The sequence below is a fragment of the Ctenopharyngodon idella genome, chromosome 12, assembly GCF_019924925.1.
Source record: "Ctenopharyngodon idella isolate HZGC_01 chromosome 12, HZGC01, whole genome shotgun sequence".
In the NCBI taxonomy this organism is placed as follows: domain Eukaryota; kingdom Metazoa; phylum Chordata; class Actinopteri; order Cypriniformes; family Xenocyprididae; genus Ctenopharyngodon; species Ctenopharyngodon idella.
The window spans coordinates 29968594-29983558 of NC_067231.1; the positions used below are offsets into that span (position 1 = coordinate 29968594).

Sequence of the window (14965 nt, forward strand, 5' to 3'; positions counted from 1 at the left end):
TAAGACACCCTGACTCTGAATGTCAACACACACAGCTGAGTAAACACGGTAAATCTCAGCACAGGTTTGAGGTAAGATAGGACACACACATTTATCTCAGGACAGAGACTTCTACTGTATATCCTAATGTACTTAAATATAAAAATAATATACAATAACTGTCAGAATTATTTAAAAAAGAATTTTATATATATATATATATATATATATATATATAAAAAATCTTTTTTTTTTATTTAATGTGTGTGTGTGTGTTTATATATATATTATTATTATATAAAATTCTTTTTTAAACAATCTGTGTTCAGTTCCTCAGAATCACAGGGTTTTACAAGAAGTGTTCAAGGTGAGAGAGAGAGAGAGAGAGAGAGAGAGAGAGAGAGAGAGAGAGAGAGAGAGAGAGAGAGAGAGAGAGAGAGAGAGAGAGAGAGAGAGAGAGAGAGAGAGAGAGAGAGAACATGGGGCAAGAGGGTGAGGCAGGAAATTGCTGTACTATCTCAATCTAAGCTAAATTTACACTATTCGCAAACCACATGTACACAAACTCACTGGAGAACTTCTGCTCATCTGAGTCCAACACAACTCAAGAGTTGCGTCATGACAAAAAGAACATTATTATGACACCAGAATCAGAGAAAACAACCGGTGAGCTCTGAAAAGTTGCTTAAAGAAAGCTCAAGATTCATTTGAGTCATGTCGTTTCACACGACTTTCATTCTTCTGAATCTAAAAACTAAAAATCATAGTGACATGAGGGTTGGCAAGCTCCAAAATAAGACAAAAAAACTCAATAGAAGCAGGTCCATAAGTCAATTATCATGAGCTAATCTAAGTTTTCTTGGAAACGAACAAGAGTACATCATTTCTGCAGGATTGGGGCTGTTTACGAGAGAACAAACCGGGCCACACCTGTTTCTTCCTCTAACGACTTTGATGAACCTGCCGACGCAATAAATGAAGAGATGCATGCAAGACCAACGCCTTAGAGAAGAGAGCGGAAATCATGCATCTCTCTCTTTTTTAAAGAGGCTCTGTGACATTTTGCACTGGTGGTACTTGCATGAGGGAATATTTGTTCTGTTAAAGCTGCTACGCTTCTGGATTTAAAAAGAGAAATGAGGCAGAGCAGACAGGGAAGCAGCAGAAGACAGAGATCGAGTGATGGTGACAAGTGATGTTCTGAAGCAGTGAACAACATTTCAGCTTCCTGTGAAACTTCCTCGCAGGCTGTGAAAAGCGAAACGGCTACCTGCCCGTTTCCTGCTGCCCGCAGTCTGCTCTCTGATGAATGCGCTTTTGTGTTTTAAACATCCTTTTCCGACTGGACTCGCTCTGCTCCGAGAGCCGACACCTGTGCTAGCATGCGTTTCCGTTAGGAAGGACACTTTCCTGTCTGGATTCACCCTCACTGAAAACACACAACAGTGACCATGATCCATCCAGTACTTGATTTTTAATATACTTGAGTATTAAAAATTATGTTTATTTTGCAATTTTAAATACTGCTCAAAATATGTGTAAGAAGGCGGGGGGGGTAGGTTAATAGCTTAAATAGGTTTTATAGACATCATTATGAATTATTAGGAATTGAAAAGTAACCTGCATTAGTTCACAAACAAATACAGAGTTCTGTCATGAAACTCTAGATGGCACAGGCTGATAGGTCCTTAACTCAATCTGCTTACAACCACATCATTCTCTATAGGGCACAGCTGATTGGTTCCTGCTGTATCAGTAGCCTAGCCAATAAGCTTGCCGTCAACCTTCAAATACTTGGTCAGCATTTGTAGTAGCAGTTTTCAGCTCGCTTCTCCAGCTCCACCTGTATAGATCTGGTCTGGGTAATTCATGTACACTATATTGTACAGCAGAAGCATGTCTTCCTTGCTCACAGCAGCGTATGTAATGGCAGTAGTGAGTCTCGTACTTGATCTGCAGCAGCAATAACCAAAAGCCACAGAAATAACAGCAGCAGCATGTCTTACTTGTTCACAGCAGCATGCCACGTATGTATTGGTAGTAGCAAGTCCTGTACTTGCTCTGCAGCAAAAGCCACAAACAACAGCAGCAATAACTGCGGCAGCAGCCAGTCTTACTTGTTCACAGCAGCATGTCGGTATGTACTTGCTCTGCAGCAGCAGCAGCAGCAACAACAACAACAACAACATTACCACCAATAACCAACAGCAGCAGCATTAACAGCCAACATCAATAACAGCAGCAGCATGTTGTGTATCCATCGGCAGTAGCAAGTCCTGTACTTGATCTGCAGCAGCAGCAACAACAGCAGCAGCAGCATGTCTTACTTGTTCACAGCAGCATGCCACGTATGTATTGGTAGTAGCAAGTCCTGTACTTGCTCTGTAGCAGCAGCGCCAATAACAACAGCAGAAATAACTGCAGCAGCAGCAACAATGGCAGCAGCCAGTCTTACTTGTTCACAGCAGCATGTCGGGTATGTACTTGCTCTGCAGCAACAGCAACATTACCAATAACAGCAGCAGCATTAACAGCCAACATCAACAACAGCAGCAGCATGTTGTGTATCCATCGGCAGTAGCAAGTCCTGTACTTGATCCGCAGCAACAACAGCCGCAGCATTAACAGCAGCAGCATGTCTTGTTCACAGCAGCGTGTCGTGCATGTATTGGCAGTAGTGAGTCTCGTACTTGATCTGCAGCAGCAATAACCAACAGCCACAGAAATAACAGCAGCAGCATGTCTTACTTGTTCACAGCAGCATGCCACGTATGTATTGGTAGTAGCAAGTCCCGTACGTGCTCTGCAGCAGCAGTGCCAATAACAACAGCAGCCAGTCTTACTTGTCCACAGCAGCATGTCGGGTATGTACTTGCTCTTCGGCAACAGCACCAATAACAGCAGCAGCATGTCGTGTATCCATTGGCAGTAGCAAGTCCCGTACTTGCTCTGCAGCAGCACCAGTAACAACAGCAGCAATAACAACAGAGATATTCCGCCAAGACCAAACATATCAACATTGTCATATTGCCCTGTCAAGTCGCTGTGCAAAACTCCTCCATCGCACAATAAAAACTCAGCGACGGAGGAGACTGGTATTTATTGTGATGTTCCACATTGTTTCAGTTACCAGTTTTGACGTTATCGTTGTGTCGTATTAAGAGTGACGCAAAAGACAATTTGAAATCCAATTTGAGCAGCCAGACTGAGATGCATCTGTAAAAATCTGATTGAAATCACCTCCAAATGTGGTTTGAATCTGTTTTCATGTGTTTTTTTTTGTTGTCCACACTTTTAAAAACCCATCTGGATAAAGTCTGAATATGCAAAAAATCTGATTTTGGCCGGCAGTCTGAACACAGCCTTTGAGTCACACTTGTAAATAATTAAATTAACTGGAGACTCGCTCTGACCGGATCATTTGAATCAGTGACTTGTTGACTCCAGGATCATTCCAATTCACAAATGAATCATTCAGATCGATTTGAGAACCGTTTTAACAGGTTAACGGAAAAGAATCAGTTCGTTCAGGAAACGGACATGGCATCTCGGAGCGGGTGCTGATGTCTTTAGTTCAAAATAACAAGGAACGACTTGTTTTTGTGAAATGTAGTGGAGTATAAAATTAAATTATGCTTTGGAATGTAGTGAAGTAACAGTTTCTCAAAATAAAAATACTCCCATAAAGTACAGATACTTGGATTTACTTAAGTACAGTAATGGATAGATCTGATGATCTAATGTGAGCTGCAGACATATCTTAAGTGAATATTTCATGACACTTATGTCTATTTTGGTAGAAATGAAAACGTAGGTTTAAAAATAAAAAGAACATCCAGCCGCTCCACCAGACACATTTGTGGGTTATCATAGCTTCTGAATGCCGTCTTCAAAAAATGACCGTCTGAGCATTTTTAGCTTTCAGACAGCCGTTCTATTACTGGACTGACATCAAACAGACATAAGCTGGACCGTATGACATCTAGTGGCTGAGATCATCTTTACACGTAATGACAGATGAAGTCACATTCAGAGTACAGCACAAAATCAGCAAGACATTATAGCACAAGGACCACTTAAAACCAACAAATCAAAATATATGTGCTCAAATGTTTTGCTTTTAAAGATGCACTATAACATTTAACATAAATGACACTTGATTTGATTTTATGAAAAAAATAATCCCTGAACCGATTTATTCATGATGTGACTTTTGCTTTGAATAGTTCTACATGACACAACTCTGTCTTACAGTCCATGTTCATATACTGCCAAGATCAGGATGAAATTATTCCAGGTAATTCCCAGCTATTTCTAGGGATGCACGACATATCGGCCACCATATCGGTATCGGCCGATATATGTTAATTTTAATGTTATCATTATCAGCCAGATAAGAAAATTTGGCCAATATTTTAAGCCGATCGATTATTTCCTTCAGCTGAGACACTTCAGATGTGCACTGTTCACCATGATGGTTTTGAATTGCTTGAAATATGATTGAAAATCCCTTCAAAAAGGATAATACAGTCATATAAGCTACATAATGAGAACATTATAATTGTGTGCTTGGGACATGGATTTTATTGGTGAGACTTTTGTTTTTCCAATCAGGCTCTCAAAATGTTTTGGATTTAGATTTATCGGCCAATATATCGGTTATTAGCTTTCAAATATAAAGAATTATCGGTTATCGGCCAAAATTTTCGTATCGGTGCATCCCTAGCTTTTTCCAATTAATATTTCCCAGGGTGGGTTTGGGTTACAAAAACGTAAAGTCAAATTTCTGTACAGACACACACACACAAAAAAAGTCTTGATTACAAAAATATTTCGCTGAATCCAGTAGCGGGGCATGTTGTCACAATGGGAACCTGCTATTTATTCACACATTGACGAAGCAATGAAAAACCGAAAGTAAAACAATTATTATATCAAGGTTAACCCATTGTGGATCTACTGTTTACCCAATAGCATTTAAAATTGTGGTTGATTTTGTAATTGTAGTTTGAATCTAAAACACAAAATGGCTGCTAGTATTTTGTGCAATGGACTTCTCTTATAAATCTTGTGACAACTTGCCCCAACGTCAAACTTCTCATAACAAAGTTTTATGAACTTCAAAAGCATGTGAAATACCTAAAGAAGCATCTACATTGTTGATAGCTTAAATTAGATATGAATTCAATGTTTCCAACCAGAGAAAAACAAGGTGTCAGTGTGCTTTTAATTGGCCTCATTTCTATAATGATCTCCACAAATGACCCGTGCCTCTTCTGACTTTATCTCAATCCCTAACGCAAACTCCTCTAATCTAGTACTGACAGGTTCAAACAGATGGATTATTCATAGAGTTCTGATGGCTATCAGCTCAACTAACCGAACTGCATCGAAACGAACTTCATCACCATTAATCTTCATAAAGCTCGACTCTCGATCCACACATTAGCATTTCAATCCACTAATATCAAATAGCTTTTATGTGGATTGATAAGATTTAAGCATGTTGGTTTCATCCATATTCAATAATGAGAAATAGATTATGTCTTATTTAATTTGAGCCGTTAGGAGAATGAATCACACGAAGCCTGTCAAGAAAAATGAGAAACGTAAAGACTATTTTAGTCATATTTTCCTAACTGAAAAATTGATTCAATACTGTCAAATTGACTCGTTTACATTCCCTCAGTTATGATTTTACCTCTATCTGCCACATCAAAAGCTTCATAAACTCACCTCAGGGTGTGAAAGACTTCATAAGTTATTCAAATATCAAGATGATGGCCGTGAATGTGAGTTTAATCGAGTTCTGTTACAACAATGCGACACACAAACGATTCTCTTCTGATAATTTTAGCGAGTGAACGAATCGTTCTTTTGAGTCGGTTCACTTTAATGATTCGGTCGAGTCCAAACTGTGCATGGCACCATACTAACATTTGACTAGATATTTCATTCCCTACAAAGGAAGAGCACATAAGATACCGAAAGATTCGTTCGAACGAATCGACTCACTGAATCAGACACCAAGTTAAATCATTTTCATGCGTTTCTTGTAATCTATCTGCGCTGCATGATAGATGTATGCGTTCTGAACTAATTTACAAATCACATACTAGTTATATACGTATGACTAGAGTGAATCATATTCATGCAGAAATAGTAACATGCCGCTACATAGACGAACAGATTCGGTATGTTTCACACACTCGCTTTAATAACTCGTGTCTTTTCACAACTACAGCAATGCAGCTTCATGAACCATGTAAGCTACATCCATGCATGTGAGGAGAACTCGATCACATAAAGCTCTGCAGAAAGTTGAGCACTCACCATCGCCGTGAAACAGCCTCCGCCTTCAAAACAGAATCGCTGGTCTGAGCAAACACACTTCAGCAAATCTCTCTGTGCACGGCTGGATTCAAACACTCGAGAAAGAAAGAAAGAAAGAAGGCACTCGTGGGTTCTCAGACTGGCTCTTTGAGCATGCGTGTGTGTGTGTGTGTGTGTGTGTGCGCGAGTGCGAGTGTGTGTGTTTGGTGCCAGGCGCTGCAGGATCCTAAAATCTATTCAACCATAAAGAGAAAACGTGTGTATTATTAGTCAGTCTAGCCATTCATTTCATCTATGAAAATTCTATATATATATAATTACAATATTGCGTTACTCCCTAAAAAAAGTAACTAATTGCGTTACTTAGTTACTTTTTATGAATTTGTTACATTACTTCTCAGTTGGGCTGTTTGTTTTTTAATAACAACGAAAAAGTTATATTTTTGGCAATTGTAAAGGCCCAACATGGGGACAGGAGAGCTGTCAGTCAATACATAAAACAAAGTAACTTGCGTTACTTATTTGAAAAAGTAACTCAGATATTTTGTTGTAAATTTAAAAGTAATGCGTTCATTTTTATGCCTTATTTTATCAGTATTTATTAGGCTCCATATATTACTATATAAAAGTTAGCAGTGTTTTTATAGGAGCACTATATCATCCATTAGCCAATGGGAAATTATATATATCAACAAAAAACTCAACGCGACACATAGACAAACGATTCTCTTTTGATAATTGGAGCGAGGTCTAATTCGCGAACGAATCGTTCTTTTGAGTCGGTTCATTTTAATGATTCGGTCGAGTCCAAACTAACATTTGACTAGATGTTTCATTCACTACAAAGGAAGAGCACATAAAATACCGAAAGATTCGTCCGAACGAATCGACTCACTGAATCAGACGCCAAGTTAAATCATTTTCATGCGTTTCTTGTAATCTATCTTCACTGCATGATATATATATATATATATATTTTTTTTATTTATTTATTGTAATATAGCATAAAGAAACAGAACAGTGAAGGAAATTCTAGGTCTAATTCTAGTTGGGAAATAATCATTTTGAAACTATTTGCATTAATTAGCGTTAAATATATTGTTAGAATTTCAAATATTGTTGGGGACAATTTCTAATTATTGGGAAAATAGCCAAATTGTCCTCCTCAGCGTCTATGATGGTTAACGGCCCTGATATATTTATTTTATTTATTTATGTATTAGGCCTATTCTAATGCCTATAAAATTATCTGCAAGTTAAGCCAGAAACGATATCTACTTAACCACGATAGCTATACACATCAAAATAAGATTTATTCTGAGTCTATCAGTGTATAAATCTTATGTTTCATACATTTGATAAGAGTTGACGCTGCTGAAGGATTCGTCCGAACGAATCGACTCACTGAATCAGACACCAAGTTAAGTAATTTTCAGGCGTTTCTTGTAATCTATCTTCTCTGCATGATAAATGTGTGCGTTCTAAACTAATTATATATATATATATCTAATTATATATACTAATTATATATATATATATATATATATATATATATATATATATATATATATATATATGAGTCTATCAGTATATAAATCTGATGTTTCATACATTTGATAAGAGCTGACACTGTAAGACCGTCCTTAACCTCAGTTCTCGCAGTGAAAGTGCCATTACAGTCTTCAAAGGGCAAAAAGCAACTTTGGTGACGTCACGCGGGCGCAAGGTGTTCTAATTGTTCATTGTAAAATATGCGGCGCATTACCACATGAATAGATGATGAGCTGTCATGGCATGTCAATTTCCTTTAATGTCCTCTGCTACTTGTTAAATATGCAGAGGGCCGGAGGGAGGGGGGTATATAAGCTCTCCTGGACCCCTCGACCTGTCATTCTGACTTCAGTCCATCATGCATGTGCGCGGAGCTTTGCGCGTGGCCTGCTACCATCTTCTGCTTCTTGGAGTATTCGGAAAGCACAATAATCATCATGGCACACGGAATATGTCACCTCACCCATCCAGATTGGACCGGAGCCACCGGCATCACTTACCCACCTACATGATGCACCTCTACCGGCACTTCAAACTCAACCAGACGCGTCCTGTGGAGAACATGGAGCACGAGCAAGCGGACACCATCAAGAGCATCCTGTCAAAGAGTAAGATATGGCATTTCTATATGTTTAAAAAGAGTTTAGTTTTACATTTAAAGACGGGAACTTGCGCACCGAGGTGAAAATCTCTCTCATGTCTTTTGTTGGGGGTCTCTGTGGCTCCTGGCTGTCAAATCTCAGCGCCAGACACCTTCAATCCACATCTCACTCGCGGCTGAATAAGTCCAGGACTAATGCTCTGCGCAAAGCTGATGTGGATTAGACCCTCGCCAGACATCCTTACACAAATCAGTTGTTAAACCCAAATCAACATCGCCCTCCTCGGCTCTTTTTCACACGTCGTCTGATTAGATTAGGTGCTCCGGGTTCCGAGCACGCGCGGGCCGCTGATGTGCACGAGCTCTGGAGGTGTTAAACGATGGGTTTCGATCCGGTGTTTGTTGTGAAGGGATTAGAGTCGCGCTGCCTGGCCTCTCCGTTAGGATAAAGTTAATATCAGATCGATACTGCGGGTTTTAATCAGATTGGTGATGCGATATGGCATAATAATTCAGGACTATTTAACTGATGTGGTCCACACCTCTGAGTAATTGATTGCTGTTTCTAATAAAGATTTAATGTTTCTAATAATTAGATTCAATATCGATGTTCATACTGATCGTTAATGTTTATTGCTTCTGAAAACATTTCTGGAAGCATTGCACTTTAATATGATTGGCTTGGTTTGTCAACAACAAGAATAATCAGAAATAATGATAAATTGTAACATTTTAATCGATTTAAATAAATTTATGATATTATTGTTGTTTAAAATATGTATTCTGTTATTATTGTAGCATTATTATTTAGATTTAAGTAGAATTATTTAGAGTAAACAGAATAAACGTTAGTCTGCAACAAGAAAAATATAATACATATTTTTAATTATTATTATCTCAAATGTAGAATAGACAGAATAGTCATTGGACTTCAACAAGAAAAATATTATAAATATTTTAAATTAATATCGTCTTAAATATTATATTTTATTGTTACAGTCTAAAGATTATTTATAATAAATTCTTTTATTTATAATAAACAGAATAATCATTAGACTGCAACAAGGAATATATAATAAATATTTTTAATTATTATGTCAAATATTATATTTTATTGTTACAGTCTAAAGATTATTTATGATAAGTAATTTTATTTATAATAAACGAAATAATCTTTAGACTGCAACTAGAAAAATATTATAAATATTTTACATTAATATCTCAAATATTATATTTTATTGTTACAGTCTAAAGATTATTTAGAATAATTTTATTTATAATAAACGAAATAATCTTTAGACTGCAACTAGAAAAATATTATAAATATTTTACATTAATATCTCAAATATTATATTTTATTGTTACAGTCTAAAGATTATTTAGAATAAATTATTTTATTTATGATAAACAGAATAATCATGAGACTGCAACAAGAAATATATAATAAATATTTTTAATTATTTTGTCAAATATATTTTATTGTTACAGTCTATGATTATTTATAATAAATGAAATAATCTTTAGTCTACAACAAGAGAAATATTATAAATATTTTTAATTATCTCAAATATTATATTTTATTGTTACAGTCTAATGATTATTTAGAATAAATTATTTAGAATTAAAATAAACATTAGACTGAAACAAGAAAAAATAATAAATATTTTTAATTATTATTATCTCAAATATATTTTATTGATACAGTCTAATTATTATAATAATAATAAATTATTTAGAATTAACAGTAATCAGACTGCAAACAAAAATATTATAGATATATTAAATTAATATTATCTAAAATATTATATTTTATTGTTGCAGTCTAATTATTATTTCGAATAAATTATTTAGAATAAACAGAATAATCATTAGACCGCAACAAGAAAAAATAACAATATTTTTAATTATTATTATCTCAAATATTACATTTTTAATTGTTACAGTCTAAAGATTATTTATAATAAATTATTTATAATAAACAGAATAATCATGAGACTGCAACAAGACAAACATTATAAATATTTTAATATTTTAATTTAATATTATCTCAAATATTACATTTTATTGTTTTAGTCTAATGATTATTTAGATGAAATTATTTAGAATAAACAGAATAATCATTAGACTGCAACAAGAAAAAATAATAAATATTTTTAATTATTATTATCTCAAACATTATATTTTATTGTCACAGTCTAATGATTATTTAGAATCAATTATTTAGAATAAACAGAATAATCATGAGACTGCAACAAGAAAAAATATAATACATATTTTAAATAATATTGTTAAATTATGTTAAACTGCAATGGCTTCCGAGTTTTCAAATTCAAATGTGGAAGCACAATTACAGAAGTCATCTAATGATTATTTGAACTGCTGTTGAACGGCAGAGCTATTAAACACAGCCAGGAACACTCATTAGATAAACCAAAGCAATTAGTAATTTGAATGTAAATGTCTAGGCCTAATACACTCCAGCGGACGAGAGCCTCACACACACTAGGATCAAAGTGTGTGTGTTCAGCTGGCACAAATCACCTCATTACTGTCAGGTCTGTGTACACGACAGAGAGGAAAATACATATCAAAAGAGCCTGATGGGCTGCGTCTTTGACGTGTGCAGGTCACATGTTATCCTATGAGTGTATTTACATCTTTTCTTCGTCTTTCCCAGGTTTGATCAATCAAGACGGGCACTACGTCACACACTTCGACCTCTCCTCGGTGCTGTCTGAACGTCAGATTCAGGCCGCGGAGCTGAGGATTCGTATTCCCAAAGAAACGTATCAGATGAACATCACAGTGGAGATCAAACACCAGCAGGACGTCCCGTGCAACCAGCGTGACGTCTGTCTGGAGAACCAGTCGCTGGGCCGGCTGTCGGGATCATCTCTGATGAGCGTCTCCCATCACTGGAGGGTCTACAACGTCACAGACCTGCTCCTAAACTGGATCGGTCCGAAACTCTCCGAGAGGAGGCGCGTGAAGACGAAGAGAGCCGCGATATCTCTTCAGAACGGGCCCAAACATACGGATGGCATCCGTCACAGAGCCATGCTGCTGATATTCTCACACACCACCTCCGAACAGGGAGAACAGGACAAGGCCAGTCTCCTCCACACGGCGGAGAAGTCCAAGTTCTTATTCAACACCGAAGGAAAGGAGGTGCGGAGAGAGAGGCCGCACAAGAGCAAGAGGGGTCGCAGAGGTCAACCCATGAGGAACCCGGAGCTGGTCCGGAGTCCGGCGGAGAGGAGCTCCATGTGCAGGAGAGTGGACATGCACGTGGACTTCAATCAGATCGGATGGGGATCGTGGATCGTGTTCCCCAAGAAGTACAACGCGTACCGCTGCGAGGGGAGCTGCCCGAACCCTCTGGGGGAAGAGCTTCATCCCACAAACCACGCGTACATGCAGGTGAGAGCATTTTTAAGATTAAACCACTAATAGTGACAGATTGAAAACAACAAGCATTAAGACTAAATTATAACGTGTTTTGTTACTGATCGATATTTCAGATGTTCTCCTCAACAGGGTTATCACTGTTAACTAAAACCATTAAAAAACATTTTCGTTGCTTGAAATAAACGTTAATTGAAATAAAATAAAATTTAAATAAAGCTAAAGCTAAAACTTAAATAAATAATTACATTAAAATTAAAAAACATTTTCGGTAACTTTAACTGAAATAAAATATTAAAAACGAGTACCGTCAAATCGATTAATCGCGAATCACATCTAACATAAGTAACAATTTGACAGCACTAAAAAAACATAAACTTATTTTATTTTTGCCAAGGCAATATTTCTCATTGTCATTTAGCTTTTTGAAGTACTAAAGTAATTCAAACTAAAACTGAAATAAAATGACAAAAAAAAAAAAAAAACTTATTACTTGAAATAAACTGAAATACTTGAAAGAAAAGAAAATATGAAAAACCTTTAAAAACTTTCTTATTTCTCATTTTCATTTCAGTACTAAAATAACTAAAGCTAAAACTGAAATAAAAATGACATTAAAATTAAAAAACATTTTTGTTAACGTTAACTGAAATAAAATATTATAAATGAGTCCTGTCAAATTGATTAATCGCAATTAATTGATTTGACAGCGCTTAAAAAATGTAAACTTATTTTATTTATCTACTTGCCAAGGCAACATTTCTCATTTTCATTTAGCTTTTTGAAGTACTGAAATAAACCTAAAACTGAAATAAAATAATAAAAAATCGGTTGCATGAAATAAACCGAAATACTTATAAAAAAATATTTAAAAAAAAACGTTAAAAACTTCTTTCTTATTTGCATTTCTGTACTAAAATAAGTAAAGCTAAAACTGAAATTAAAATTACATTAAAAAACATTTTCATTAACGTTAACTGAAATAAAATATTTAAAAATGAGATTCGATTGTCAAATTGATCAATCACATCTAACTTAAAAGTTTGTAAAATATATGTGTGTGTGCGGATATATATATATATATATATATATACATTTTTATGTTAGATGCGATTAATTGCAATTAATCGATTTGACAGCACTAAAAAATGTAATTTTATTTATCTATTTGGCAACAATAAAATCATGATAATAAAAACATAAAATACATAAAAAATAAAATACTTGAAAGAAGATAATATATATATAAACTTTAAAAACTTCTTTGTTATTTCCCATTTTCATTTCAGTACTAAAACAACTAAAGCTAAAACTGAAATAAAAATTACATTAAAATTAAAAAACATTAACTGAAACTAAAATATTAAAAATGAGTGCTGTCAAATCGATTAATCGCATCTAACATAAAAGTTTGTTATATATATGTGTGTGTGTGTGTGTGTGTGTGTGTGTGTGTAGTTTTAGGTTAGAAGCGATTAATCACAATTCATCAATTTGACAGCACTAAAAAACAAACTTATTTTATTTTTCTCATTGTCATTTAGTTTAACTTGACATATTAAAATAAACTAAAACTGAAAATAAAATGAATAAAAACTATATAAACAAAAAACTTCATAAAATGACAAAAGCAGAGCAAAATAAAAAATGGAAAATATGAAAATAAAAGCTAATTCAAAATATCAATAAATGACGGTAAAGTAATGCTGCTCTTCATCTGTTCCTCCTCCAGAGTTTGCTGAAGTACTACCATCCCAGCAGAGCTCCGGCCGCCTGCTGCGCGCCCACAAAGATGAGTCCTCTGAGCATGCTGTACTACGAGAACGGAGAGCTGATCCTGAGACATCATGAAGACATGGTGGTGGAGGAGTGCGGCTGTCTCTGACGGACCCGTGAGCTTCATCAGCGCTCCTAACGGACCATCACAGCGCGGGAGAGGACGAGCCTCGGCTGGCAGCGGTGAAGATCCAGAGCCGACCGGCATTATCCACAACATGTAAGGACTTCAAAAGAGAAGAACACTTGAGGGATCAGGAGTCCCAGTTCAGCATGACTGATACAAAAGAAGAAGAAGTGAAGAAAAACATTTCTCTCCTGCGACGATCAGTGATGAAACTGTTAAATGGATTATAAAGATCTCAAGCACTGTCTATGTATTTACAATTACACCATGAGGTGGAGAATCTATGTAAATATTTATTGTAAATAATACATAAATAAAGCTTTGATATTTATGTAAATATAATATATGAATCCTTGTATAAAGAGAGAGATCAGCCAATGTTATTTTTGCTAATAGAAATAAAAGTATTTGCCTGAAAGAATTTAAACTCAGTTCTTTATTAAATCATCTATCTATCTATCTACCAATATATATCCTATCTATCTATCTATCTATCTATCTATCTATCCATATATATCTATCTATCCATATATATCTTATCTATCTATCTATCTACCAATATCTATCCTATCTATCTATCTATCTATCTATCTATCCATATATATCTATCTATCCATATATATCTTATCTATCTATCTATCTACCAATATCTATCCTATCTATCTATCTATCTATCTATCCATATATATCTATCTATCCATATATATCTTATCTATCTATCTACCAATATCTATCCTATCTATCTATCTATCTATCTATCTATATCTATCCTATCTATCTATCTATCAATATCTATCCTATCTATCTATCTACCAATATCTATCCTATCTATCTATCTACCAATATCTATCTATCTATCTATCTATCTATCAATATCTATCCTATCTATCTACCAATATCTATCCTATCTATCTATCTATCTATCTACCCATATAAATCCTATCTATCTATCTATCCATAGATATCCTATCTATCTATCTATCTATCTATCTACCAATATCTATCCTATCTATCTATCTACCAATATCTATCCTATCTATCTACCCATATAAATCCTATCTATCAATCTATCTATTTATCTATCCATAGATATCCTATCTATCTATCTATCTATCTATCTATCTATCTATATCTATCTATCTATCTAGATCCTACCCTCTATCTATCTATATCCTATCTATCCATCTATCTAT

The 14965-nt window shown here is 35.1% G+C and overlaps 2 protein-coding genes across 3 annotated transcripts in view; one reads left to right on the plus strand and one right to left on the minus strand.

Annotated features, from left to right (window-relative positions):
* The window catches only part of pald1a (phosphatase domain containing paladin 1a), a 67320-nt gene extending 60776 nt beyond the window's left edge, over positions 1–6544 (minus strand). The window contains exon 1 of one of the 2 annotated variants that reach the window (XM_051915354.1): positions 6313–6544. The gene's annotated coding sequence lies outside the window, so the exon portion shown is untranslated. Of the gene's footprint in view, positions 1–5715; positions 5739–6312 lie in introns of those variants that run through there. The other variant, XM_051915355.1, reaches the window with a different exon arrangement.
* Positions 6545–7923: 1379 nt separating this feature from the next.
* ndr2 (nodal-related 2) lies at positions 7924–14204 on the plus strand. Its single transcript, XM_051915361.1, has 3 exons — positions 7924–8471; positions 11142–11884; positions 13602–14204. The coding sequence occupies exons 1-3, from the start codon at positions 8222–8224 to the stop codon at positions 13752–13754; spliced, it is 1146 nt and encodes a 381-aa protein (XP_051771321.1). The 5' UTR covers positions 7924–8221; the 3' UTR covers positions 13755–14204.
* The last annotated feature ends 761 nt before the right edge of the window (positions 14205–14965 follow it).

Coding starts and splice junctions, on each gene's coding strand:
- ndr2 (XM_051915361.1), top strand. CDS start 8,222: ATGCATGTGCGCGGAGCTTTGCGCGTGGCCTGCTACCATCTTCTGCTT. Junction 8,472..11,141: donor CAAGAGCATCCTGTCAAAGA/GTAAGATATGGC, acceptor CGTCTTTCCCAG/GTTTGATCAATCAAGACGGG. Junction 11,885..13,601: donor CAAACCACGCGTACATGCAG/GTGAGAGCATTT, acceptor TTCCTCCTCCAG/AGTTTGCTGAAGTACTACCA.